The sequence below is a fragment of the Vipera ursinii genome (genome assembly GCF_947247035.1).
Source record: "Vipera ursinii genome assembly, chromosome: 3".
NCBI lineage: Eukaryota > Metazoa > Chordata > Lepidosauria > Squamata > Viperidae > Vipera > Vipera ursinii.
In genome coordinates, this window is record NC_139516.1 from 119,773,143 (window position 1) to 119,800,199 (window position 27,057).

At 40.8% G+C, this 27,057-nt stretch overlaps 1 protein-coding gene across 2 annotated transcripts; it reads right to left on the reverse strand.

Moving 5' to 3' along the window:
- Positions 1-125: 125 nt before the first annotated feature.
- Positions 126-21,138, reverse strand: CYSTM1 (cysteine rich transmembrane module containing 1). 2 transcript variants are annotated; one of them, XM_083358360.1, is made up of 3 exons: positions 20,900-21,138; positions 14,237-14,479; positions 126-631 (listed from the first exon to the last, which is right to left on the reverse strand). In XM_083358360.1, the coding sequence occupies exons 2-3, from the start codon at positions 14,457-14,459 to the stop codon at positions 525-527; spliced, it is 330 nt and encodes a 109-aa protein (XP_083214486.1). In that variant the 5' UTR covers positions 14,460-14,479; positions 20,900-21,138; the 3' UTR covers positions 126-524. The 2 variants fall into 2 exon arrangements, with proteins under 2 accessions (XP_083214486.1, XP_083214485.1); XM_083358359.1 differs by having other exon boundaries at positions 20,751-21,116.
- Between the last annotated feature and the right edge of the window lie 5,919 nt (positions 21,139-27,057).

Sequence of the window (27,057 nt, forward strand, 5' to 3'; positions counted from 1 at the left end):
TAATGGATGACACAAAAAGAATAGTCTTTTATCCTATCTTTGAGAGCCAGTATGCAAATACCTGGCATTTTGTGTGTTCTAAATATTTTCAGGAAAAAAACTGATCAGTACCATACCAATTTCTGGATCACATTTTATTGGACAAAGTTTATTAAAACAGAAAATAAGCAAGTAAAGAAAACAAAAAATGCCTTAAATTATTGCATATTACTCCATTTCTAAGTATGTGTAAATTATGAATACATAATTTATAGTAAAAGCATTCTGATGAACAGAATATAGTACATTATGCAAGGAACAATCATAAGAAGAGGGGAGTGGGATTCTCCACTCAAATCAAAAAGGATGTATTCAGCTTCATGCATCCAACTCTGGCAAGCATGTTATCCTCGGACAAAGCATCTCATTTATTACAGTACTAAAAAGCTGCTGAAAAGAAGAGACGAAGAGGAGCAGAAGGAGGAGGAAGAGACTGCATAGCACTCCAAGAGAGAGGTATTAAAAGGCTTTGCTTCTCAGGGATCTCAGGTCAGCATGTCCCAAAGGCAGCAGCAGCACAATGCAGTCCAACATGCTGTCAGGCAGGTACTTTCACCAGAGGTATCTCTTTGCCGTTCTTCCACAACGTACACTGAGAAAAGAAAATACACATCATCAAAGCATGAGGAACCATGTCTTAATTCCAATCTTTTATGCAAATGCAGGGAACTGAATAATAGCTTAGGCCTCATGTGCTCAACTGTTGCTACACTACATTCTGAGTAGCACCTTCTGGCTCAGGATAGCCAACTAGTACAGAGGTCCGCACTCTTTTGGGCACCAGGGACTGGTTACGTAGAGAGAGGTTTTTCTGCAGACCGGAGGGTGTGTGGTTTTGTGTGCTGCCTGCATCCCATGGATGGGGCTTGTGCTTGTTTGTGTGGACCAGTTGCTGGCATGCCATGGACCGGTACTGGTCCATGGACCCCTGGACTAGTACACTTACATTCATTGTAAGCTTGACACAAGTACTTTTGACTAAAAAGTCCTGGAAGTGAGGATACACATCCAAAGAACTGTAGACTCATCATTTCCATAGCCCCAGATACATATTGTGATTCCTTACCAGCCAGTGGATCTGGCAGCTGGGTCTGAGGAATTAGATGAGGAGGAGGGGCCTGGAGTGACATTAGAGTCAGAGGAAGGCTCTGAGGAGCTCCAAGACTTAAAGTTGGATGAGGAGCCAGGCCCCTCTACTCACGCTCAGGCTGAGACACAGCTGTGCTGGGAGTCTGAGTTGGACAGTGATGAAGAACAGTTGGGACAAATCCAGGATGCACGAAAGCGCAGGCAAGAGAAGTGAGTAGGACAGAGGAATGCAGTGGGGTGGCTCCAAAGGCAAAGGAGAAGGCATTAGGAAGCCACGCCTTGGCTGAATTATAAAAGGGAAAGTGTGGGAGGTGCTGGTTGCCAAAGGCAACCGTTGTGTTGAAGATCGAGTTTCTGTGGACTGGGTTTGCTTGCCTTGGACATTGACTCAGGTCTGTGAGAATAAAAGGGGTTGTTTTTTTCTTGCGGTTCCTGCCTGTTTCTTGGAAGAGGTTTTCTCCTTGTGAGCATAACAAGGACTCACGTAGGCTGGGACAGAACAAAACATATCTGCCATTGTATAGATCTTCTTGTCCCTGCCATTTTAAATGGCTCTTTAAAGCTAAATTTTGTGCGCAAAATGTAAACTACAATTATCTATTTGAAGTACTGTAACCTATTTTTCAAAGAGGAAAAATATCCAAATGGCTTTTGGATTACCATGACAGCAACAAAAACAGGATGGGAGCTTTGAACAGAAGCAATGCACAACAGGAACACAAATTTTTATAGTACATTATTTAAGGACAAGGAAAGATATTTAATTCAGAAATTTAATAGAGGAAAATAATGAGAACATAAATGAAAATAAAAGACACTTTAAAGAGGATCAAAGAAATCACTAAAAAAATTTCAGATAAGCTAGGAAAACTCAAAAGTTATCATTAATAGAAAATGGAAGACTGCATCCAAGCACTTTACAAATGGGTCTGCAAATGAAACTCTGGTAAATAACACAATTCAAAAGAATCTACTAGAAATTGAGATATCGGAACCAATAATCCAACTGTTGGATAAAAAAGCACTAAACAGGTCAGTCTTAATTACTTCCTGCAACATTTTGAACAACACAGTTGCCACTGTGGTTGTATTTTGTCCAAGGAAATATTTCCAAGTTTCAATTGTGCAATATTGGAGAAGGTATTTCTTTAAAGGATTTTCCTACTAGAATGCACCCAGTGTAAGATGACACTCTGTATCTGTAGTCTCTTTTGGCCTTCAAGGAAATAAAAATAGCTTTAAAGTTTGACCTCCAACTAGTTCCACAATTAGAGACAACCCTATTTGGAAACAAGGAAGCATTCCAGATTGGAGAAAAATGCTGCAGCATTTTGGTCCTTATAGAGTAAGAAAGAAGGGGGAAATGGTATTCAGGAGATGAAAACATGTAGGCATGATATTAAGGACAGCTTAGGCAACAGTGAGTAAACAATAATTACTAACAAAAGGAGGACATTCTTAAGCCTTTACTATAAGCTTTACTAAGCTAATGGTCAGTGGACTGACTGACATTTCAGATGACCTCTCCTCCTGGCTGAAGGCGGAGGACTAATATGGAAATTCCAGTTTTTCTTCTCGTAACATTTTTAAAAATGTTTTTGCCTTTTACGTTATTTGTAACTTAATATTTAGGCAACTTACTTTTTAAATGGCATCCAGGAAAAGGGAAACATATCTGATTTGTTTAGTAAATGCTAAAGTTAATTGTAATTTGAAAAGATTTCAAGATACGAAAATTTATTACACTCAAAATATTAAAAGTCCAAACTAACTGGGAGACCCATTGCTGGATTTCTGGTTCTGCTTCGTGACAAATGAAAGTGACCCATCAGTCACCCTGCAGACTGCAGAGGGCTGCATGGGAAACCCATACGGTTCAAGTACGCAAGAGAGTTCATTGTGGAGGAAGCAGCGGGAAGAGGGAGATTAGCCCCAACCCACTCTTTTCCCAGCCTACAAGATGGTATCCACATTCTCAAGTTGTTATTTATCTCATGCTGTGGGAAAAGAAGGGAACGGAAGCATTTATAAACAGCTCTTTGAAAACAAATTGGAAATGTTGAGAGATCAGCAGCAAGGTAATCGAATCCTGAATAAAATACACATTTTTTTTATTTCCTATTTAGAGCTCTTCATCCAAAATGTCTCAAGGGGGCCAGGTGAGCAAGAGTGCTTTAGGCAAATTTTGCCAAACGAATGAAAGCTTTGTGCTGCAGCTTTCATAATATGTAGCACTCCTTGATTGATTGATTTAATGGAGAATGAATGGGACGTAGCTTTGTGCTGCAGCTTTCATAATATGCAGCATTTCTCTCTCTCTCTCTCTCTTTTATGGATAATGAATGGGACGTATTCCCCAAACAAAATTACCTGCGGATTATATCACTCCACAAAATATTTATAGATGCAACAGCACAGTTTACACAAACAGATACCTGAACCTGCTGTCAGCTGGTTTATACATTCCAAAACAAAAACAATCCACTACCCCCTTCCAGAGGCAGTCTCTTGAACGAGCTAGTTTCTGAACGCCTTTTTGCAAAATAAAATGACATTTCATGCCAAAAATCATCACAGCGAGACCTGCACTTCACACACTCCAATGCAATCTGACTATATTCTGACAGAGACGCCAATAGGAAAAGAAAATGGTAGAGCACGAACAGTACAAATGAACCATAATTTCAGGAAATGGTAGTCAGAGAATTAGTCAAACATAGCAAAATTTAATTAGAAAAGTATCTTGTAATGTTTGGTCAATTTTGCACTCATAAACAGAGGCTATTAGCAATCAAGCAATGAGACCAATGTGAAAAATATGTATTACACTATTTCTGATAATATTAAATCAATACAAAATACAATATTGAATAATAAAATGGAAGACCTCCGACTTGTATCTTCCCAGAGTTTCTATTCCTCTTTGCAACAGTGCCATACTCACAAGTTGCCAAAGAGCATTTTTTCTTACTAGTCATGAAATCAGAAAATTGAGAGTTTCCTTAAACACCTGGAAAACCTGGAATTTGTGGTTATCAGGCTGCAATGGATGCCTCTATAGAATAAGGCACAACTAAAAAAGCTGGATCAGGGTGTTTCTACCATTTGTTTCCCACACGAGCAAGGTATTGCATCACATGAAGCATTCTTACACCTAATGTTGAGAATGTCCGCAGGGAGAATGTTAAAATGTATAAAGATGAAGTGTAAATTGTTTCAGATATTGTGCTGCTTAGGGATTTGTAGTTGAGGCCCATCCTACACAGCCTGGTAGAGTTGGTACGCTGCATGTCCCATTGATTAAATAATGCCATCTGATGAGTTCCAGAAAGAAGACCACCTTTGTGATAGCACCTTCCCTCTGGAGCAGGGGTGTCAAACTCAATTTCATTGAGGGCCGCATCAGCACTGCGGTTGCCCTCAGGGGGGTGGGTGGGTGTGGCCTGGGGGGCGTGGCCTACTGGGTGGGCGTGGCTAAAGTGCGTATGGCCTACTGGGTGGGCATGGCCAGCTCTACATCATTCGCATCAAGGGTGCCTATGGGGGCCTGGGCAGGAGTGGGACAGATCTGAGGGTCTCTGGCAGAAGGAGGGTCTCTGGGCCAGGGCCAAGGCAGTGAGGGCCATTCCCTCACTGTTTCCAGGATGGCTTCGCGGGCCACATGAAACCACTTTGCGGGCCGGATCCAGTCCCCGGGCCTTGTGTTTGACATGTCTGCTCTGGAGTGACAATCTCCCAAAAGATTCATATGGTTGCCATCCTGACTTTGTTTAAAAAGTCTTTAGAACCTGGCTCTTCTCTCAAGCCTTGACTCAAGAGGAAGTGGCAGAACTCTTGTGGGGATAATTGGTTTGGGAGACCTTTTTTACAATTTCCCCACATACCTGCTTCTTGTACTGCGTATATTTTACTTTTTGAAATGTATATACTGTGTGCTGCCCAAGTCACGAGGGAGCTGGGAAATCTGGAAACCAGCTACCCTACTTGCAAAGATTGTGCCTTGAGCTTTCTGAGCCTCCGGCATCCGTTAAATCTCTGCTTGAGCATCTCTCCTACTTGTGCCATGTGCACAGCCCATCCCCACCAACATTTTGGGAGACAGCTCAGTCTGCAGCATTTTTCGTTCTACCTTCAGTTTCCGTGATTCACAAAAAGGCATCTACTCGTATTATTTTATTTTTAATTCCATTTCTATCCCGCCCTTCTCCGAAGACTCAGGGCGGCTTACAAGCTTAGCAGTAGCCTTCATTCTATGTATATGCCTGCTTATTAGGGCCCCAAGCGGCATTATTACAAAGTCAGCTTAATTGCCCCCAACAATCTGGGTCCTTATTTTACCTACCTCGGAAGGATGGAAGGCTGAGTCAACCTTGAGCCTGGTGGGATGCGAACCTGCACTAATTGCAGGCAGCTGGTGTTACTTAAGGAGGCATTAGCCCACTGCTCCACCAAGGCTCTTCTATTAGAAGATCATGCTTGTCTGTGATAAGAAATTTGGCTTTAATTGAAAGTTACATATCACCCATAGTCGAGTTTCAAATCTGAGACCCATCTCTAAGCAAAATATTGTGTCTGGAATGGAATATGTCATTTGGGGCAGGTAGGAAGGTGTCCAAGCGGCATGTTGCATTCTGAAAACAGCAATGCAGAAACTCTCTCAGATAGAGATGACTTACTCTCCTAAATCTAATTCCACTCCATAGAGAAGTTATGCTAGGGCCTTAGACACAAAAAGCTTCATAGCAAATGGAACTTATTGATCTCCCTTTCCATAGAAGAGAAAATAGTTGCAGTGCATTCTGGACTATATAAACCATGCCCTTTTCAATTTTCAGAGGAATGGAAAAAAATCATCCCTGCCTAGATAGTTAAATCAGCTTCTGCTCATTTATGACTCAGGTCACGTTTCTCTGTTTGCAAATACCGTGATCTTAATTCTCTTGCAATTGAATAGCAGCTGTTGCTCTGTACAGAAGGATAATGAGTGAGGTCTTTTAGCTCCATCAGTGAGTGGATCCCTCTATCATCCGCATGTAGTAACGTTGCCATGTGCTGCCTCCAGCAGTCAGTGGATGAAATTCTGTTTCTGTTACAGAGAGGGAAAAGCTGCCTGCTGCTGACAGACAGACAGCCTTGGCTGAACATACAAAAATAAAAGAGATCCCAGCTGAGATTCTTTTACAAGCTCTTTCCTATTCTGCTTGATTGAATGTATTCCAGATAAAATTGTTAAGAGAAATAGGTCATTTATTGCAGAAATAATTTACATTTTTAAATATTCCATTTATCAGAGCCTTAGCAGCTTTTAGCAAAAAAAGAATATCAAATTTTAACAGTGCAGTAGGAGTCTTAAGTATATATTCAGGAGACCCATTCAGCTCAAAAGTGTAATCCCTTGTTGTAGGTACTTAAAATCTATTATATGGGACCATATTCTGCATTTGTCATGGTAGTTGGGACCCCATGAATGGAAAGATGAGCTTGACTTTTCCGCGTCTCTCTTTACAGAAGCAACTCAGTAAAGCTTCTCTGACAGCTAAGCGAAAAGGGATCAATTCCTTCCTTTTTCCAGCATTTTTGCTTATTTGTTCCTGGATACTGCTTATGACCGAATTGCTGGGTGGGAATTTAATTGTTGCAGGAGCACCTGAATTTAAAAAAGTATGAGATTCTATAATCTCTTTTTACTTCTTCCACTCTGAAAGGAGACGAGCTATGTCCCACTTGGAAGTCTTAGATTATTATTTTACTTTTAAGTTTTTGATATACCTACAGATACCTATAACACATATGGCTTTCGTTTGCTGTTTTCTCTTTTTAACTTTTAAAAACTTTTCCTGTAACTTTCCTATTTTTTACAGTTTTCCAAAAGCGTGTATTAGCCAATTTTTAATCCAACATGACTACAAATTTTATGGAAAATAAGAGATTGTACATCAGAGGTCACCAACCTTTTTGGTTTGGCGGCCGGGAAAGGGAGGCAGGCACCATTATGCACGTGCATGCACACACAAATGGGCCACACACAAGTGTACAAACAGGCCACACACGAGTGCATATGCACATGCAAACAGGGCTGCACAAGCGCGAGTGCTGCAAATGGGGTGGCAGTAGCACCAGCGGGATTGCTCAGGGCGACACTAGTGCTGGCGTGACGCTTGGGGGTGGGGCAGTGCTAGGATGCTCGGGCAGTACTAGCATAAGTGTGCGGGGTGAGTGCATGCACACTGGCCATCCCTTCTGGTGGCCAAGAGGCCACGGCCCGGTAGAGGGCCGCGGCCCACAGGTTGGGGACCCCTATTGTAGATGACTCCAAGAGAAGCCAGATATTTACATTAGGTAACATAAAATTTGAAGATGAATTTTTATACAAGAGCAGTATCTCCTATCTAGGGGATAGTTTTACCAAGTACTATGTAGTCAGTGGAAATTCAAAATCTGCTACAATTGTAGCAATTTCTATTACCAAGTGCTCCATATTTGTGGTCAGCAAGAAATACAGTAGTTAAATCCTACAAGAAAGGATTTTTTTAGTATTAAGGGCTGCTGTAATACATATTTTACATTTCTCAAATATTATGGATCATTATACATTTTGAATCTAGACTGTTACTTTTTAAAAATTAAATTATCTTTTTTATAAGACCCAAGCACTCAATTTCATGGGGGTGGTGGAATGATTATAACTTCCAAGGATGGGTTGTAAGACACTTTTTCTGAGGCTGCTGTAACTTTGAATTACTGTTAAAAGAAACCATTGTAAATTGAGGACTACTTTTATGTTAATCAATTCTTCAAAGCCCTGAACAGGAGCCACCCTTTTTGTCTTTCCAATGCTGAATAGTAAGTGTCAAAACAAGGGAACCAGAATGACACCCTGACCTGATCAGAGAAGTTTCTTTACTGCTATTTACCTATCTACAAGAATCTCATCAGACTAACTGAACTCTCTTTAGAACAACCAAATAAACACTTCAGGAATTTGGAGGAGGGGGGTCAGGTCTGGGTCACTTCATGCGAAGCAAGATGGGGAGCCATAGAGAAAGAAACTCCTTTAAGTCCTTCTCCTTTAAACATTCTGGAGCAAATCTAGTCTTCCACCTTTGCCCTTACTAATATAGAGACTGTAATGTAGATACTGGTCCTCCTACACTTATAGAGAGTAATGCAGTAATTATACAGCAATGTTTCACAGCTCTCTCTGTTTGTGACAGCCGAAGTTAAAAAACAGGCTGCACTTCCTGTTATGATGTTGCTCATATTTCTGTACAGGTTGTCCTCAACTTACAACTATAATTGAGCCCAAAATCTCTGTTGCTAAATGAGACATATGCTAAGTGAATTTTGGCCAATTTTACAATCTTTCTTGCCACAAAAGGGGTTGGGAGTGGGAGGCACTGTTTTGCAGTGGTTCTCCTATCTCCTGGGCCGTTCACAATGGTTGACGGGAGGGCAGAGGTCTGCCCTGAGTCCCTCAGGGGTCGGTTCTCTCTCCCCTCCTGTTCAACATCTATATGAAGCCGCTGGGCGAGATCATTCGTGGTTTCGGGGTGGGGTATCATCAGTACGCTGATGATACCCAACTTTTTCTTTCTACCCCGAACCAACCCAGTGATGCCCTCGCCTGATGTCCCGTTGCCAGGTCTGGATGGAGAGAAACAGGCTTCGTCTCAATCCTGCCAAGACTGAGTGGCTGTGCATACCGGCATCTCGGACTAACCAGTCTATTCCACCTTTAGTGATGGGGGGTGAGGTGTTACCCCCCGTCGATAGGGCTCGCAACTTGGGCATCCTCCTGGACTCACGGCTCAGTTTTGAAGACCATATAGGAGCCGTGACCAGGGGGGCCTTTGCCCAGGTTCGCCTGGTGTGCCAGTTGCAGCCCTACCTGGACCGAGATGCCCTGCGCACAGTCACTCATGCACTCGTGACCTCCTGATTGGACTACTGCAACGCTCTCTACATGGGGCTGCCCTTGGGGACCACCCGGAGGCTTCAGCTGGTGCAGAATGCAGCCGTGCGGGTTGTGATGGGGGTTTCCCGATACTCCCATGTAACACCTCTGCTCCACAAACTGCATTGGCTTCCGGTTGCCCTCCGGGTGAGATTCAAGGTGCTGGTGATGACCTATAAAGCCCTAAATGGCTTGGGTCCGGGATATCTGAAGGAGCACCTGCTGCCGGCATCAAGCTCCCTTCATCCTGTGCGCTCCCACAGGGAGGGTCTTCTCAGGGTACCGCCGGTAAAAGAATACCCAGGGGGAGGGCCTTCTCTGTGGGTGCGCCGGCCCTCTGGAATCAGCTGCCTGTAGAGCTTAGGACTGCCCCTGACCTTCGCTCATTCCGCCGGGACCTGAAGACCTGGCTCTTTGAGCTCTCTGGCCTGGTCTGAGCATATTAATTGGGATTTTAACTGTTTTTTTAACTCGGGTTTTATTGCAAGGTTTATATAATTCTTTTAATTGATTTTAAGTTTTGTAACTGTTGTATCTGTTTTTTAAATAACCTTGTGAACCGCCCTGAGTCCTACGGGAGAAGGGCGGTATATAAATTAAATAAATAAATAAATAAATAAATAAATAAATAAATAAATAAATAAATAAATAAATAAATAACAATCATTAAGTGAATCACTGCAGCTAAGTTAGTAACCCAGTTGGTAAGTGAATCTGGCTTCCCCATTGACTTTGCTTATCAGAAGGTCGCAAAAGGGGATCATGTGGTATGAACCAATTGCCAAGCATCTGAACTTTGATCATATAGTCATGGGGATGCTGCAAAACTGGGGATGCTGCATTTTTTTTATAACTCTGAAAAATGTTTGTAAGTCACTTTTTTCAATGCTGTTGTAATTCTGAACAATCGCTAAAGGAATGGTTGTATCTCGAGGGCTGCTTGCATTATTATTTTTCCATATTTTTCTCCTTTTTTCCCTCCAGAACATTTGTTGCTGTTAATAGTAAAAGAAAGCCTTCACACACATTTCTGAAATAATCATTACTCAATAGATCTATTTTTAGAAGCCGTGTTCTTTACAATGATAGAGGCTGGTTAAAGTGAGAAAGATGTGTAGGTCAGACTTCATATCACCAGGACCACATGGATTTACACCCTAAGGTTCTGAAGGAACTGGCAGACGTGATCTCAGAACCATTGAACCATATCTTTCAAAGATTCTGGAGCACTGGGGAACTACCAGAGGACTGGAAATGAGCTGATGTGGTTCAGCTCGACATGGAGGAAAACTTGCAGTGGGCTACTTTGTAAACTATTTAAATGAAGGAATACATGGGGAACTCATCAAATTTGCAAATGACACCAAGCTGTGGGAAATAGCCTTAGAAAATAGGCTTAAGATCAAGGAATTGACCAACTTCAACACTGGGCCCAACAAAATGCAACTCGGTGATGAGAAAACCAAAGTCTTACAGTTGGGCAAGAAAAACTATATGCACAGATATAGAATAAAATCAGATCAGCAGCAGTAACTGAGAGGGATCTAGATGTCCTGATGCATAACTAGTTAAGTATGAGCTAGCAGTTTGTTGCAGCTGCCTAAAAAACCACTGCAGTTGTAGGTGGCATCAACAGAGAATCAAGGTCATGTGAAATACTAGTACCATTTTACACTGCACTGGTAAGACTACACTTGGAATACTGTGTCCAGTTTCGGTTACAATAAAAAAAAACATTTGAGACCCTAGAAAGTTTAGAGAAAAGCAATAAAGATGATTGGGGGACTGGAGTCTAAACCTTATAATGAACAGTTGTGGGAACTGGGTATGCTTAGTTTAATGAAAAGAAGGACTAATGGTGACATGATAGCAGTATTCTAATATAGGAGGGGTTGTCACAGAGAAGAGGGGCTCTAAAGCACTTGAGAGCAGGACCAGACACAACAGTGGAAGCTTAACAGAGAGATCAAACCTAGAGTTAAGGAACAATTTCTAATCAGTGATAACAGTCAGAGGAATGGCTTGCGGCTGGATGTTGCGGGTGTTCCATCACTGGAGGTTTTTAAGAGATTTGTTCAGAACAGTACAGTGACTTGTGACCATTTCTCACACTTATAACCTTTGCATCCCCATGATCACGTGATCCAAAATCAGATGCTGAGCAAGCGGTTCATACCATTGCTGTGTCCCAAGGTCATCTGATCAGCTTTTGTGACCTTCTGACAACCAAAGACAATGGGCAAAGCCAGTCTCACTTAACAGTCAAAGTTACTAACTTATCAAGTGCAGTGATTCACTTCCCAACTGAGGCAAAAAAAGGTTGTAAAATTAACAAATGTCCTACTTAACCACAAAAATTTTGGCTCAGTTATGGTTATAAGTCAAGGACTGCCTGATTTCCTTTTAGCCACTTGTTTATGAACTATCAAATGCAAAGCAGCCACGTTTTATGTCGTCACTCAGTATCTTGACTATATGCCAAACAGCCATCGCTAATCTCTCTCTCAAGCAGAAAGAAATGATGTTCGTGAATTTAAATTTGAACAAGGAGCAGTAGCTAACGGGGGGGGGGGGGGAATCGAAACTGAATTTCACCTTACAGCTTGGCTATTAAAAGTAATGCATGTTCTTTTCTTACGATAACAGCGAGAACAAGGATACTGTGAAGAATGGGAAGGGCTCTTTTCTGAAAACATTAGCCAATCGGAATTCTCTTATCCTGATTTTTGACAGTGGTAGGAACATCACTTAAGAAAAACCGAGCCTCCCTTCAGCTGATTCCAGAGATAGCACCACCAACTTTCTGTAACTGAACTAGACTAAAATGGACATTTTGTATCAAACTCTTCTGGTCCCAATAAAAATGAAGGCCAAAGTCTCCTCTGCCCCACCCAGTTTTGCCGTATCTGCATTGATTTTGAAATCTTAAACGCACAGGCACACATATAAAACCCTTTGACTGAAAACGAACTACCAGCCTCCTCAGCAACTTGTTATCTAATCGGCTGTAGGTCAGAGTTAATCTTAATTTTTTTTATCTGTAGGCTTTGACGTTTTATGACAAGTACCACTTTACTCGATGCAAACAGTTTGCGTGGTTTTATTTTAAAATGGGGCGCCTTGCCTTTGGTTCTATCATGAGTGCGTGTGTTTGGTTTCCACCTATACAGATTATTAGTTACTGATTAAGCACAGAAGAAACAAGGATTGTTAATAACTCCTCTGAAGGGTGGCCTGTAAAAGAAAGGATCACCTAACTTAACATTGGTAGCAAAACAATGTTTTTAAAACAAAATCAGCTGTACAACAGTAAACAGAAAATGGCCATTAATGAGAATTTATTATTCATTTTAAATTATTATCTAAGCATAGGATTAGCTTGAATGTGTTTTTGTCAAGCTGCATTAAGAATGAAGGCAGAACCTTTTCAGAGGTAGTCCCTCAGGCCGGACAAGACCAAAAAAAAAAAGGTATGCAACATGGAGGGAAGTATTCCTTAGGTATCAGACATTTTGGGGAAACAAAAAACTTGTTAAGACACATTCAGAACAAGGAGCTAAAGGGGGAAGACGAGAGGAAAAGAGGCAGAGAGCATGAAGCTATCTACAAGTTAATTTGGTAAAACAAAATCCACAAGTAAACGGTCAGATAAGACTTACAGTAATCAAGTTCGCAATAATCAAGATGTCTACTTTGTTTATTCCTGATCACCACCCATTAAGAAACTTCAGCCTACTGGTATACCGACTAGTCTTGAGCCTTGGTGGAGCAGTGGGCTAATGCCTCCTTAAGTAACACCAGCTGCCTGCAATTAGTGCAGGTTCGCATCCCACCAGGCTCAAGGTTGACTCAGCCTTCCATCCTTCCGAGGTAGGTAAAATGAGGACCCAGATTGTTGGGGGCAATTAAGCTGACTTTGTAATAATGCCGCTTGGGGTGTGTGTGAAAGCCCTAATAAGCAGGCATATACATAGAATGAAGGCTATTGCTAAGCACATTGTGCTCTAGATTGTAAGCCGCCCTGAGTCTTCGGAGAAGGGCGGGATATAAATGGGATTAAAATAAATAAAAAATAAATAAATAAATAGTCTTGGTAACCCTCCTCTATGGCTTTATGAATATTTTCATATCTACTGATGCCCAGAATTCTCTTTAATTCCTGTGCAAGAATTGTGCAATCTGTAATCCAATCACTACCTTAACAATTGACTTAATGTCAGGCAGTTTCAACAAATAAAATAGGAAAAAACACTTAAATAAAGATTAGTATTAGAGTGGCTATATGCTTCATTCCTGGAATTCATTCTCCTACTAAGAATGCCATCTGAACTGTCAGAACATCAGGTGTTCATCTGTCTGCACGTGGAAAGGAAAATGTAATCTCATCAGCTACTACAGAGCCTTAGCTCAGAGTCATAACTTCCAATTTCTCAACGGATGGAGATTAAGGATTCTACTTGGGATATCAACATACGTATGAAGCAGCTCTCTAGGAAAACGAAACTCATGTTTTATGGGCAGCATACAAAACAGGTCTACATACCACGCAAGAAAAAGTCACACAATATTTTCTCACAATAAGAAACTGCATTCTTCTCCTTTCTCCTCGGTTTATTATTGTAGTAGTTTCACACTAATTCACTTCCAATTCCAATTTGTAGCAAATACATGCAGTAAAAAATTCCTTGATTACATTATATTTGAAAAAAATAACCTGTTTATATAAGAAGTGTATTATCTGGTTAAGGACCGCAGTACTCCTAATAATAATAAAAGTATATGCAGATCAAACTATGTCATTGCTTCTTATCATATAGCAAATTGCAATTATTTTTCCTTGAAGCTGCCTAATCAATATCACCTACTCTATACAATTCCCTGGTAGACTCCTGTTCAGATACTGATAAGGTCCAACCCTGCTTGACTTTGGAGTCCAGTGGATCAAGCCTAACCACTATCAGAGAAGAAATAAGAGTAAATGTAACAGATAAAGCAAAGGTAACAGACAGAAATACTTTCTTCTTTTCAAAGAATTGCCAAGTTGGATAAAAGTTTAGCAATAACAAGAAACACCCTTTGAACGCCATGTTCTCATTAACATGCTTTCACTATTAGATCTGTAATGAATCATGCAATCTGTACAATTTGTATTACCTGTATTTTTAGGTCCATCTGCATAGACTGGCCCTGGAGGTGGAGCATTCTGCCATCCGTATGGTGGGTAACCATTGTAGCCTGGTTGACCAGCTGGATATGGGCCTGTAGGACCTGGCTGATAGGCAGGATATGGACCAGGGCCTGATGGCTGTTGAGTATATGGTGGGTAAGGGGCAGTTGGGCCTGGGCCAGGATATGGTGGAGGATTTTCGTAATTCATGTAGGATACTTATGTGTTCCCTAAAAAATACAGAAACAGATTTTATTTTCAATTGTTTTCTTTAAACAAGGAACATAACTTTGAAATGTCTCATAAGCAACTTGCTTAATTCTATATTTCATTTACAGCTAGGGAGCCACAGACTAATCTTCAACAGAATTATTCTTTCTAAATCTCAAAGTACCTTTTTCCCTTTACAAAGAAATGATCACACCTATCATCAAGCAGAGCCCCAGCAGATGCAACGGACTTCTTAGAGCAAGGGGAAGCAATAGGCAGTTCTCTGGCACTCCGTTTTCAGCCCTTGAGAACCTCAGAATGGGTGGGTTGAAATGTTCAGACCTGATTTACTGAGAGGAACTGAAAGTTGGTAGTTAAGAGGCAAAATAGACAGTACTGGATGGTGGAGTTCTAAACTATCTATTGTATCTCTTTAAACTTCTGAATACTCTCCTCCAAAACACTGGGTCAATTTTTACTACTGAGGGAGAATTAATTATGAAAATGCTGAAGGCAACCATTTTGTCCCTTAGTGACGCTTGATGTCATAAAACCAGGGCTTTTTTCCTCATAGAACGCTCAGAACGGAGTTCCGGCGCCTTTTTTGGATGGAACCTTGTAGGGTAGGCAAGGCGGGTTGTATGACATGTGTGAGTTCTGGCACCTTTTCCTTTTACAAAAAAAGCACTGCATAAAACAATATTTGCAGGCGAATATTCCCCAGGCAAAGCACAAAGTGTGGTTGTTAGAGCAAAAAACATTTATGCTTCCCTTCAAGGGAAGCTTGAAAGTAACTGCATTTAACCTAGTAAGCCCTAAATGTCTTATTGCTGCTGGTAAGCAATAATAGTAAATGTGAGCTTTTGTTTACACACTTTACATTATTATCTCAAGAGGAAGAAACCTGAGTCATTCCCAAGGTACAGCATTTATTCCTCTGCTTATTAAAAAAAAAACACCACCTTGGTTAGATATTCATTAATAGGAGGCAATTTTCCATGTACTGTTGATGTTGCTAGAGCAGCTTTGTTTTTCCACAGCTTCTCCAATTGACTCAAAATCCTAGAAGCAGCTGCCATACCCAAGAAGTTTAGTAAACGGTAGCACAGAAAAATTTTCATTAAGTGCTTCTCAAGGGAAAAGTAGTTCATCCATACAACAGCAACAATAGAGAAACAGCCATATTTTAGAAGCCACAACTCTGGCAGGCCAATGAAGAAGACTGACTGGTGATATATTAAACAATAAAAAGTTGAAATAAAAAGATGAAATGTCTTATTAGGGGGGAAAAAACCAAAATTTTACCCAGTTCAAGCACTGTTTACCCATTACATAACACTGAATAAGAGAAATGAGCATAGGAGTCCCAAATGAAGACTTAAATCGAATTCTATAATTCTGTCAACTTGATAAGATTTATGGTGCAGTTTTCACCATTACAGCAGTTGTTTGACCAATGGTGACCTAACAAGTCAGACTACATTTGAATTACATCTACTGAGCTATGCATGAAATTGTTTCCGGTGATAATTATTTACTTATGGGCCCTAATTGTACTGTATGTTGAAATTGAAACCTTTGGGTGTTTGAAGGATAAATATAAAAGTGAATACAAGATTTGAGTATTTGAAACTCCAAAAACATGTTTTTCATGAATCTGTCTTAGTTCATGGATTGTCATAAGGAGAATAAAACAATTCAAAAGTGATTTGAACTCATCTAGGGTGGATAGGAGTTTTCTTTCCATTTTCTTATCTATTTTAACTTGTATTCCTAATCTGTCTTTTATGGTTCTGCTTTTGGTAGGTTGGGCTATTTTTTTCCTTTTTCATGAAGACAAATGCAAAGAATGAATTAAGCAGCTCTCCTGTCCGCCCCCCCCCCGCCTGTCACTTCCTTCCCAACCTCTCCCATTAGTGGACTGATCATTTCCTTGACTTTTTTCTTGTTTTTTTACACGTTGAAAGAAACTTTTTAAATTACTTTTGACATTTGTTGCAAAACTTACGTCGTTCTGAGACTTAAGTTTTCCTGACTTCATCTTTGCAGACACAACTGCACTGAAAAAGGTGGCTTAGGACACTTATGACCATTGCAGCATCCCCATGGTCATGTGAACAAAATTTGGACACTTGACAAACCGGCATGTATTTGTAACAATTGCTCTGTCCTGGAGTCATGTGATCACTATTTGCAACCTTCCCAGCTGGCTTCTGAGAAGCAAAGTTAATGGCAGAAGCCAGATTCACTTAAGAACCACAGGATTCACTTAACAACTGCAGCAAAAAAGGTGGTAAAATGGGACACGACTCACTTAACAAGTGTCTGACTTAGGAACAGAAATTCTGGTTCCACTGTGGTCGTAAATTGAGGACTAACTATATTTTAACCTTGTTCAGCTAAATCCACTTTATATTCCTTCCCTTTTCTTTTAATAATCTTTGATCTTTAATCCCTTCAAATGTCCTCGAATTTCAACTTCTCAAAAAATCCTTCAGAACTTTATCAGATCTCTTTTCTTAATCCAAGATAAGAAAGTTATCTAATTCACTCTTTTGGTTTGCCACTTGCATATCCCTTTTCATTATTAAGGCATCAGTTGATTTAATTTTTATATCCAGTGTAAAATCTTCCATATCACTATTTCAACCTATCATTTTCAAATCCACTTTTCAATCAGTCCTATTCCTGTCTAGCAAAATCTGTTCCTGTTCCACAATATATCTTAAAAGTCATTTATCTATAATGGCATACACTTTTAAGATTAACTTCTGAATGCATTGCTTACAAATATTCTCAGAAATGTTCAGCATAATGTGTTTTGCTCCATCCTGTGTTAGTAGTCAAATTTAAAATTTATCTTTAAGTTAGCAATATCCTTAAACTTCTCTTTAAAACTTTTGTTAAGGATTAATGGAAACTAATCCAGTGCATCCTCTAAAACTTGTCAATTGAAAGGATCTCACTAGTTGAAAAATAACTGGCAATTTCCAAAAGTGATTAAGAAATGACATTCAGCAGAACTTTGCAGCTGTAAACTTGATAGAATCCCTTCCTTGATTTCCAGCTACCTCATGAATCCATTGTGGAAAGCTCAGTTCCTGCAGCTGTCCATAATGCAAGAGGGCAATCTCATAATCTCTCCTTTATCCATAGAGGTCTGTCTGGTCACCAATCTTGCCATAAATGAGGTTTCTGCTCCCTCAGAGACACCTAGTTCGCCATGAGTCCTCACCAGAAGTCTTTTCTCCATGTACCTACTATGTGTTTGGGTCAGAAAAAGTCCTTGCAGAACTTATGGTCCTTCCTCCATGGACTCCTCAGCATTTTCTGTTGCATATGAAAGCCAAAGGATACTCTGCTTCATAATTATTTAATTATTCCTGTCCTGCTATTCTTCTAAGGCAGGGGTGTTAAACTGCCGGCTCAGAGGCCGGACGCGTCAAGAGGAAACCGCACTCACCCCATTGCCGGCAATGGGGAAAAAGCTCCGATACATCACGTCGGTGACATCACGAGTTTGACATGTCTGTTCTAAGAAGTGCCAGGTAGCTCACATGGAATCATTTAATCCTCACAACAGAAACCTAATGATGAAGGTTGTACTAGGAGAAACAGATGATTCCAGTAGTTCAAATTGTCTCACCCCCTCATTTCCTAACCAGTGAGCTATTATTTCAACTGTGATGTAGCTTGGCCATGCATTTGATGAACCAGTTTCCTAAGACCAATGGTTTATAGCAAATTTACAGTAAGCAAAGTCTGTCTTTTTAGACTCCAATATTATCCCATCAAAGAGACATAAATATTGTAATAGGTTTGGGCTCAATAGGCTCATACACATTCGTATATCATAACAGATCTTTTAGCTGCCCCCAATATTTATCATAAATGAAGGGTGGCAATGTTTGTGTCTTCACATTCTCCAAAACCAAACGTTCCCCATAAGAAGTTGTCCACAGTGACCCTCAAACACGAAAAGATACTAGTATCTTTAGAATAAAGTCAGGAATCACAAAGCCACACAATATTGCTTTCATAAATGACTATGCCATTCCAGAAAATCATGAGGACCGAGGAGGGAAAGTCAAATATCTCTGCCTCTTAAGTCTTTTTTTTACTTTTATGAACAATGACTTTACTTTTTCTTTGCTATCTTTTATATATTCTTGCATTTTATACTATTTTATCTGTTGTTCAAGTGATGACTTTTATTCAGTCTTATAGTAATTAAATTTAACTTTACATGTTATTCAGTTATTTTAATCTGATCATTTATCAAATTGAAAACATACTTTGGTAATAAATGTGAAGCACTTGAAATGAATACAGGTAGCACAGGAATGAGGAAGATAAAAAAGAAACCCAATGGTTGTGACAGACCATAAATGCAACATTTCTACTGAACTACAGCAGTAAAACAGTAGAACAGTTTCCTGTAAAGCTGCAACTAAATTAGGGAACTGGATCCAGCATATGACCCACACAGTAACAGCAATTAATACACACAGAGACTGTAATTAACAAATGAGCATCTTGACCAAAAATCAATTTGGATAATTTGTTTTCGAAACAATATAGTGCAGGGGTGTCAAACTCAATTTCATTGAGGGCCGCATCAGCATTGCAGTTGCCCTCAGGGGGCCGGGTGGGTATGGCCAGGGTGGGTGTGGCCTACTGGGTGGGCGTGGCTAGAGTGCGTATGGCCTACTGGGTGGGCATCGTTCGCATCAAGGGTGCCTATGAGGGCCTGGGCAGAAGTGGGACAGATCTGAGGGTCTCTGGCAGAAGGAGGGTCTCTGGGCCAGAGCCAAGGCAGTGGGGGCCGTTCCCTCACTGTTTCCAGGATGGCTTCGCGGGCCACATAAAACCACTTCGCGGGCCGGATCTGGCCCCCGGGCCTTGTGTTTGACATGTCTGATATAGTGGAAAGGTAGACAGATATTCATCTCAATCTTAAAGAAAATCAGGAAAGACATTCAAAAGGAGTTTGGGAAGTGGTCTTGCCCAAAAATTCAGTCCCAAGTACCGGAAAGCCTCAGAAAAGAAAAAGCAAACAGCGTAATTTTACTTCTTACTCAAAGGGGAGAAAAATAAAGAGTCACAAGATGAGGAATGGAGACAGAAAAAATTACATAAAGAGATAAAATCACAAGTACTGAGTTGCATTCTGCAGGTCAGTCTTCTCCAAGGCCGTTATTAAGGAAAGGCTGCGTGGTAATACAAGCTTGCCAATGAAATGAGATCAGCATTAGCAAGGGCATTATGGTAAATTTTACCCATACGTTGACATTTTCAATAAACTATAAAACAATAACAATAAAATTATATATCCCACGCTTGTTCCAGACATCCAATACTAATATGGATGTCTGAAAACAGTTTTATCCCTCTTAAAGAACTTTTTGCACTTTTTTTTTAACCCCCCCCATCCTCCCCTTGGATTTTTATCTTCAAGGCCACCCTGTAAAATAATTGAAGCCAAAGAGGGCTTGATTGGGCCCTAGCCAGACTGCACTTTACAGTACTACATTAAGAACAGAATACACAGCCCTAGTTATTTAGCCTCCTCCTCCCGTCCTTCTCAAAGAACAACAGTTGCCCCGCCCCAGCCACCACCAACGAACTGTTATTGCCCATCCTTCTGCTAGTTAAGATTCAACTTTTGCCCAGAGGCCTCTTCCTCCTGGCCCCCAAACAAAGAGGCTTTGGTCAAGTCACAAGGAGCCAGCTCAGCAGCAGCCTTGTTAGTTAATGTCGCTCTTCCCAGAAATGCTGGAAGGGCAGAACCGCACTTTTGACATTTATTTATTTTATTTTATTTTATTGCATTTATATATATTTATATATATTTGAGGGTTAACAGCCACATCATCCTGCTGCTGCTGCTAAGGCCAGGAGGGCTGGGGCATCCCCTTTTCAGAGGTTACACACACACACACACACACACACACACACACGAAGTACGGTGCGGGCACAGCAAACCTGTTGGCCTTTCTCCTCCTCCTCCTCCACGATTTCCTCGGCCCCGCGATGTGACTTACTAGCAGACCACAACCTCGCTCGCCTCTCTTAAGCCTCCCTTCCGGGGGGAAAAAGGACCCGAGTGGGGTGAAGAAGCAGAAAGGCAGCCTCCCCCACTCCCTCCTTCCTCCGACAGACCACCAGCACAGCAGCAGCCGCAAAGAGCTGGAGCCGTCGAGTGGCCTTCACACTCCGGATAAGGGACCGAAGCTGGCTTACCCGATCCCCGGCGTCTAAAAAAGCCGACTAGGCTCGACGGGCACGTACCCACAAACCCTGAGCTTGCCAGGGGTCTTCTCCAGCGGCGATGCCGAAGCTCCGTCCCAAACCCTCGCGTCGTCCCCAGCAGCAGCAGCAGCAGCAGCAGCAGGATCGGGATCAAGATCAGGATCAGGATCAGGATCAGCCGCGCCTACCTGCTTCACTCCGGCTCGCCTCCGCCGTCCACCCTTCCCGCGATCTCTCGGCTCGCTCCTTCTTCCTTCCTTCCCACCCGGTTTCAACAGCACAACCGCAAAGTGCGCACGGCCGTGACGTCACTCCAGGAGCTCCAGTCACCGGGCGGCCAGCGAGGGTGGGCGCTGCCGCTGGGCCACCGCAACCAGCCCTGCAAGCATGCGCGGACCCGCGGCTGCACCCGGGACGCGCGTTACGGCTCTCGCCTTCTTTCCATCCGCGTTTCCGGTTGGGGGGGTGGGTGGATGTTAAGGTCCCTTTATGGAAGGGCCCTCCATCTTTCTACGCCTAATCTCCCATCTTTTGGGTCCCGCGGCGAAAGAAGGGACGGGAGTGGGGGTAGGCAGCTCACGCATGCAGGCATCGCCCCCCCCCCGCCCCTCTCTCCCAGTTCTTTTAGCTCAGCGTTTCCCAACCTTAGGAACTTGAAGATGCGTGGACTTCAACTCCCAGAATTCCCCAGCCAGCATAGCTGGCTGGGGAATTCTGGGAGTTGAAGTCCACGCATCTTCAAGTTCCTAAGGTTGGGAAACGCTGTTTTAGCTGTCTGGCTGCGTTCTCGGCAACGCGCTTCTTTCTTGTACTGATCGCATTTATAGCCTGCTGCGTTCACAAGCGGAATTTATTTATTTATTTTTATTTTTATTTTTATTCCATTTATATCCCGCCTTTCTCCGAAGACTCAGGGCGGCTTACAAGCTTAGCAGTAGCCTTCGTTCTATGTATATGCCTGCTTGTTAGGGCTTTCACACACACACCCCAAGCGGCATTATTACAAAGTCAGCTTAATTGCCCCCAACAATCTGGGTCCTCATTTTACCTACCTGGGAAGAATCTCGGCTGTTCGCTAAATGATAAAAGAGCAAATATTTTTTTTTAAAAAAAAATATCTTAACTAACCCAGGGAGAGTCTGGCATCAACCCACAAACTTCCTCCGGGGAAAAAAATCTTTTTCAGTAGCTTTCGGCAGGCGGTTAGAATTGGGGTGACATACCAATAACAGTGCTGGCTAGTTTGCCGTCGAACTCCAAAACCGCTTTGATCTATGCCTAAGATGGCAGTTAGGGATCTGGGAATTTTTTTTTTTGGGGGGGGGGGAAGGGTAATAAAATACTATATATACCCGCATCCATTTCCTAACGTAAGCTCAAAAACCCAGCGCAGGAAGGAAAATTGCCGCGCTATGAACTGAAAGGTTATTACCGTTAACTAGATGACAGACTTTCTGTCAAACCCTTGATAAGGAGCAGTCCGTGAGGTGCTGTGAATGCTATAAAAATATTGAATTTTGCACTGTTTTTTTTTTACTGGTTTCAGCTGAGGAAAGAGCAGAGACTGGACAACCGTTTGTCTGAAATGTATTGGGTTTCCTGCCTGAGCAGAGGGTTGGACTTGAAGATCTCCAAGGTCCCTTTCAACTCATCATCATCATCACCATCGTCGTCGTTGTTGTTGTTTTATTATTATTATTATTAGCCACAAGATGTCAGCTTGTCTCGTAATTCCACAGTAGTGGTCCAGTGACCCCTGGTGGTTCGTGAAGATAAAGGATTTGGGCCCAGTGGTGTCCAAGCCTTGTTAGCAGTCCTGGCAGAGGTCTTTCGAAAGAATGGAATGGAATTGGGAGTTGGAATAGAACAAGAATAGGTTACTTTATTGGCCAAGTGTGATTAAACACACAAGGAATTTGGCTCTGGTGCAGAAGCTTTAGAAGATAATGTCCACAGAACATAAAAACGTGGGAATGCTTGATTAGAATCTGGCCAAGAAAAGCTGCCATAGAGTTAATGTTCATATTCAGTTGTGGATTAAATTCTCAAAACATTTTTTTAAAATATCACTAAATTTTGGGTGAAAGCAACTGGCTTAATAGGAACGATTGCCTTGTTGGATGCACCAACATGTAAGCAGTTTGCCTGTGGTGATGACTATTATCAATTTAATATTTTCTTTGCTCTCTGATTCTCTTAGTCCTAATATCCATCATTTTGGAAACAATCTCTAGTTGTTTCATATGGTTTTTAATTGACAGCTGTTGACAGAGAATGCCAATTTTCACTGAGGGTTACACATGCAGTCCTTATGCATTGAGAAAATTCACATATATTATCAATTTTTCAGTATATAGGGCCATTTGCAATTACGTAAACAATGCAATATATAGTATTTTAACCTGCAAAACTGCACAATAATACAACAAAGCTGAGGCTCTGTTACTAAGACTGAAAGCAACATATTATTTCTCAGCCTTCCCCATTATTGTGCCTTTATAAAATCTTCAGTAATGAGGAAAGGACCAAGATATAACAGCTAAGTTTTATAACTGTAGCTGAATAAAAGGCTGAACTGCTAAGTAAAATACTGGTATGAAATATAGACTTGTGTTGGCTTTTGGATTTAAAAGAAATTGTTGTCTTTTGTCCTAAAAACTTACTCTTCTTATAAAAAATAGAGCTGCATGATTGTTTGATCAATTCAATGTTGACAAATTTTTCATCTGCATGCTTCATTAGAAATCTAGTAGTATGACAGTTTTAAGCCAAACATTTAGCTCTGCTGTTATTTTTCTTAATATTATAGATGATATTTTTCTGCAATATTAACAAATTCCAGTTTAAGAAATTGCTTACATAAAACTGAAAAAATATGGCTGTTACAGTACAATTTAAAATTGCCAAATAAAATATTAATTTTGTTTTTAAAACACCCTTTTAATATTTTCTAATACATTGTTGCCCCTGTATGAGAAGATTAACTGGGGAAGAAAGAGGAGAAAATGATGCTAAAAAACCAAGGGATAAAATAAATTCCAAGTATTCCTTTTTGTTTCTTCTAGGCATTTCTTTGAAGAACATTACGATGACATACCAATTGTGCTACTATTTGATGTTTACCTGAATACACTTAAGATATCAAAGATTACAATGGCCAGAAGTATTTTATGAGTGTTAAATATCTTGAAACAATTAGATATTGGAGAATTCCTATGGTACTATTAAGTGCCAATAGAGGGCACTTTTGACCATGCTGTGGAATAAAGTTTCTACCTATGCAAGTTCCAGAAAAATGGTCCCCAAATTCTCAAGCTTGACTCTTTGTTGGCACTACTGAATATAGGGAAACTGTGTAAATGGGAATTCACTTGCAAAATTTAAACTATTATTTTAAAATTCTCCCCCCCCCTCCACCCCAAAATGGCCATACTGCATTGAGTTCTCTCACTTTTTAACTCCTAGTGTATTGGACAACTTCCAGCATTTCCAATAGCAATGGAACATTTCTGGGGATGCCTAGAGTTTTAATCAAACCTATCCAGGCAGTAGGTTTGGGATTGCTGCCATAGCTGAGAAGGAAGTTGTTGTTGTTAGTTGCGAAGTCGTGTCCGACCCATCATGACCCCATGGATAACGTTCCTCCAGGCCTTCCTTTTCCTCTACCATCTTCTGGAGTCCACTTAAGCTCACGCCTACTGCTTCAGTGACTCCATCCAGCCACCTCATTCTCTGTCGTCCCCTTCTTCTCTTGCCCTCAATCTTTCCCAGCATTAGGCTCTTCTCCAGTGAGTCCTTCCTTCTCATCAGGTGGCCAAAGTATTTGAGTTTCAACTTCAGGATCTGGCCTTCTAAAGAGCAGTCAGGGTTGATCTCCTCTAGGACTGACCGGTTTGATCGCCTTGCGGTCCAAGGGACTTGCAGGAGTCTTCTCCAGCACCATAGTTCAAAGGCCTCAATTCTTTGGTGGAAGGAAGTTGAGAGGTACATAAATGAAAACATTGTTGATGTTTTGTTGATGTTTCTGATACTCTAATAATCTGCATAGGCAGAAAATTAATTCTTGAGTTTGATTTATCTCTTGTGGCAAATGTGGCATCTTCCACATCTGCCAATATATTTACTTCACACAGAGAAGTACTGAGGTTTGTCTTAACAATGTCAACCTGAATTGTAGAGGATGCCTAAGATACAAAGTATTCTGAAATGTTACAGTTGAAATTAAAATAAATTTAAAAGAATGTTTTGCTGAGCAGAGGATATCAAGCAGCCACCCAACAAATCTGTCTACGGACCATATGGATATGAGAGCTGAATAGTTAGGCGGACATGTATTGGAAATTTGTTTAATTACCAAAGAAGTATAGCAGAAAAGTTAAGCTAGGATAGTAATGACAGATGATGGGAGAAAGCAAAAATTTTCTACTGTGCTTTAGCTTTCTCCCATGTCATATAAGCACAAAGATGGAATGGCACCCCAAGTAAGATATTAAATCTCCAGATCAGGCCATTTGTATCTGAGTGTCCTGAAGAAACCTGTGGACATTAGCTCAAAGCCCCTTTCTGTATCTTTGCTAAATCATAGAGGATTGATATAGAGCATGAGGATTGAAGAAAGGCTCCAGGACAACAAAGATTTTGTTTCCTGAATGCTTTTGGGTATATCTTACAGATTTTTGGCTGCTAATCATGAAAATAACCTGTAACTTAATCCATCATGTACCATTGTACTGTATAGAAATCTTCCTTTTTTGCAGTGTACACTCTTCAGTACCTCTTGGCTGTGAAAGAAACATGGAAACATGGAAGTGTTATTGAAGCAAATCTAGCTATAGCAAGTACAACTGGAATATCTATGAAGATCTAAAAGTAGTGGCTCTGCTGCTTGGCATGTAGCTCAGATATAGCAAGTACCGTTGTTACAAATGCGAATGGGACAGATGTGCAAGAGAGTCGCATTACATTAAAAAGAAATGGCCACTCTGAAAGAATTTGGTTCCAGGACAGAAAACATGATGCATGAACCATTTGTTGACCCAACAAAGATATTTGTGCTTCTACTTCACATAAAAATGAAAAAAATATGAAAGTGATAAACAAGGAAGGTGAATGATTTTGTTACTTGAGACCGATGTTTCGAAGAATAACTGATGCCATAAGTAAAGGAGACATTTTTGTTGGTCCACTGATCAGATACATCTTCAATGACAAAGTGTTCAAAGATCTGTTAGTGAGGCCAGAGGAGATCACCTGGAAAGCATTCGGGGATGTTGCTGAGAATTTTCTTGGCAATTGCAGAACACCAAACTACATTCAGCTGGTTGATATAAAAATCAAAGGTATAAGTATAGGATAGGGGATATCGTATTAGACAGCAGCAGCAGTGAAAACAATATGTGTGTCTTGATGGATCACAAGCTGAACACGAACCAATAGTGTGATACAGTTTTAATCCATCCACCTTATCCTTCCATCTACCTCCCTCATTCTTGTCAAACACAATATTTTTTTCTAGTGAATAATCCGTTCACATCACATACCCAAAAATCTGGTGATAATCACCTAAAGAAAGCAGTCATTATTTATTTGTTTCACAATATGTTGATGGATTGCTTCTTTTGCAGTCACAGTACTTAATAACCATTGTTAGGTGTATAATTTGAAGATATTGTTTTTCTCCTTCCTAAATGTCAGTGTTTATCTTCTTTCTCTTTCTAATGTCTACCTTTCAGCTTATTGTACAAACACAATTATGATCTATTATGATCAACTATTCTGATATTTGTTGTCATTAAAATATCCTTTTCCTTCCAGATTTGGCTAACATTGTTCTGCTTTCATCCCAATAATTGGCATCTCCTTTACTGCTCCAGCCCACTATTTGTCTTTATTCTTGAATTTCAGGAAACAGAACAATGTATCACCTTCACTTTTGGCCCATCAGTAGGGAGTTCAAGGAGCATTCTGGTTGGTATTACATTTGTTTTCTTAAACAGAAACTCAGATTGTTTAGTTTCTAGTTTTATTTTCATAATAGGTCAAGCCATTTCAGAGGCATCTTACTAACTGCCAAGTGAATATGGGTGTATATAAGAACCCCAAGGTGAAATTTCTTCTGAACAAGAGACTGTTCTCAGATACTCCATCTTGCAGGCTTCCTCTTGAGGTCACCTGGGCTACCAAATCCCCTACTGTAACAAGGTTTGATTTTAGAATGCCAATATCTGCTTATTAGCTCATGATATTGTTATTGTATTGATACTGATCTTTCTGTGCAGGTGTTAAAGTAATGTTTTCCCTCCTTATTCAAGCATAAACACATACATGTATGCAATAATAATAATAA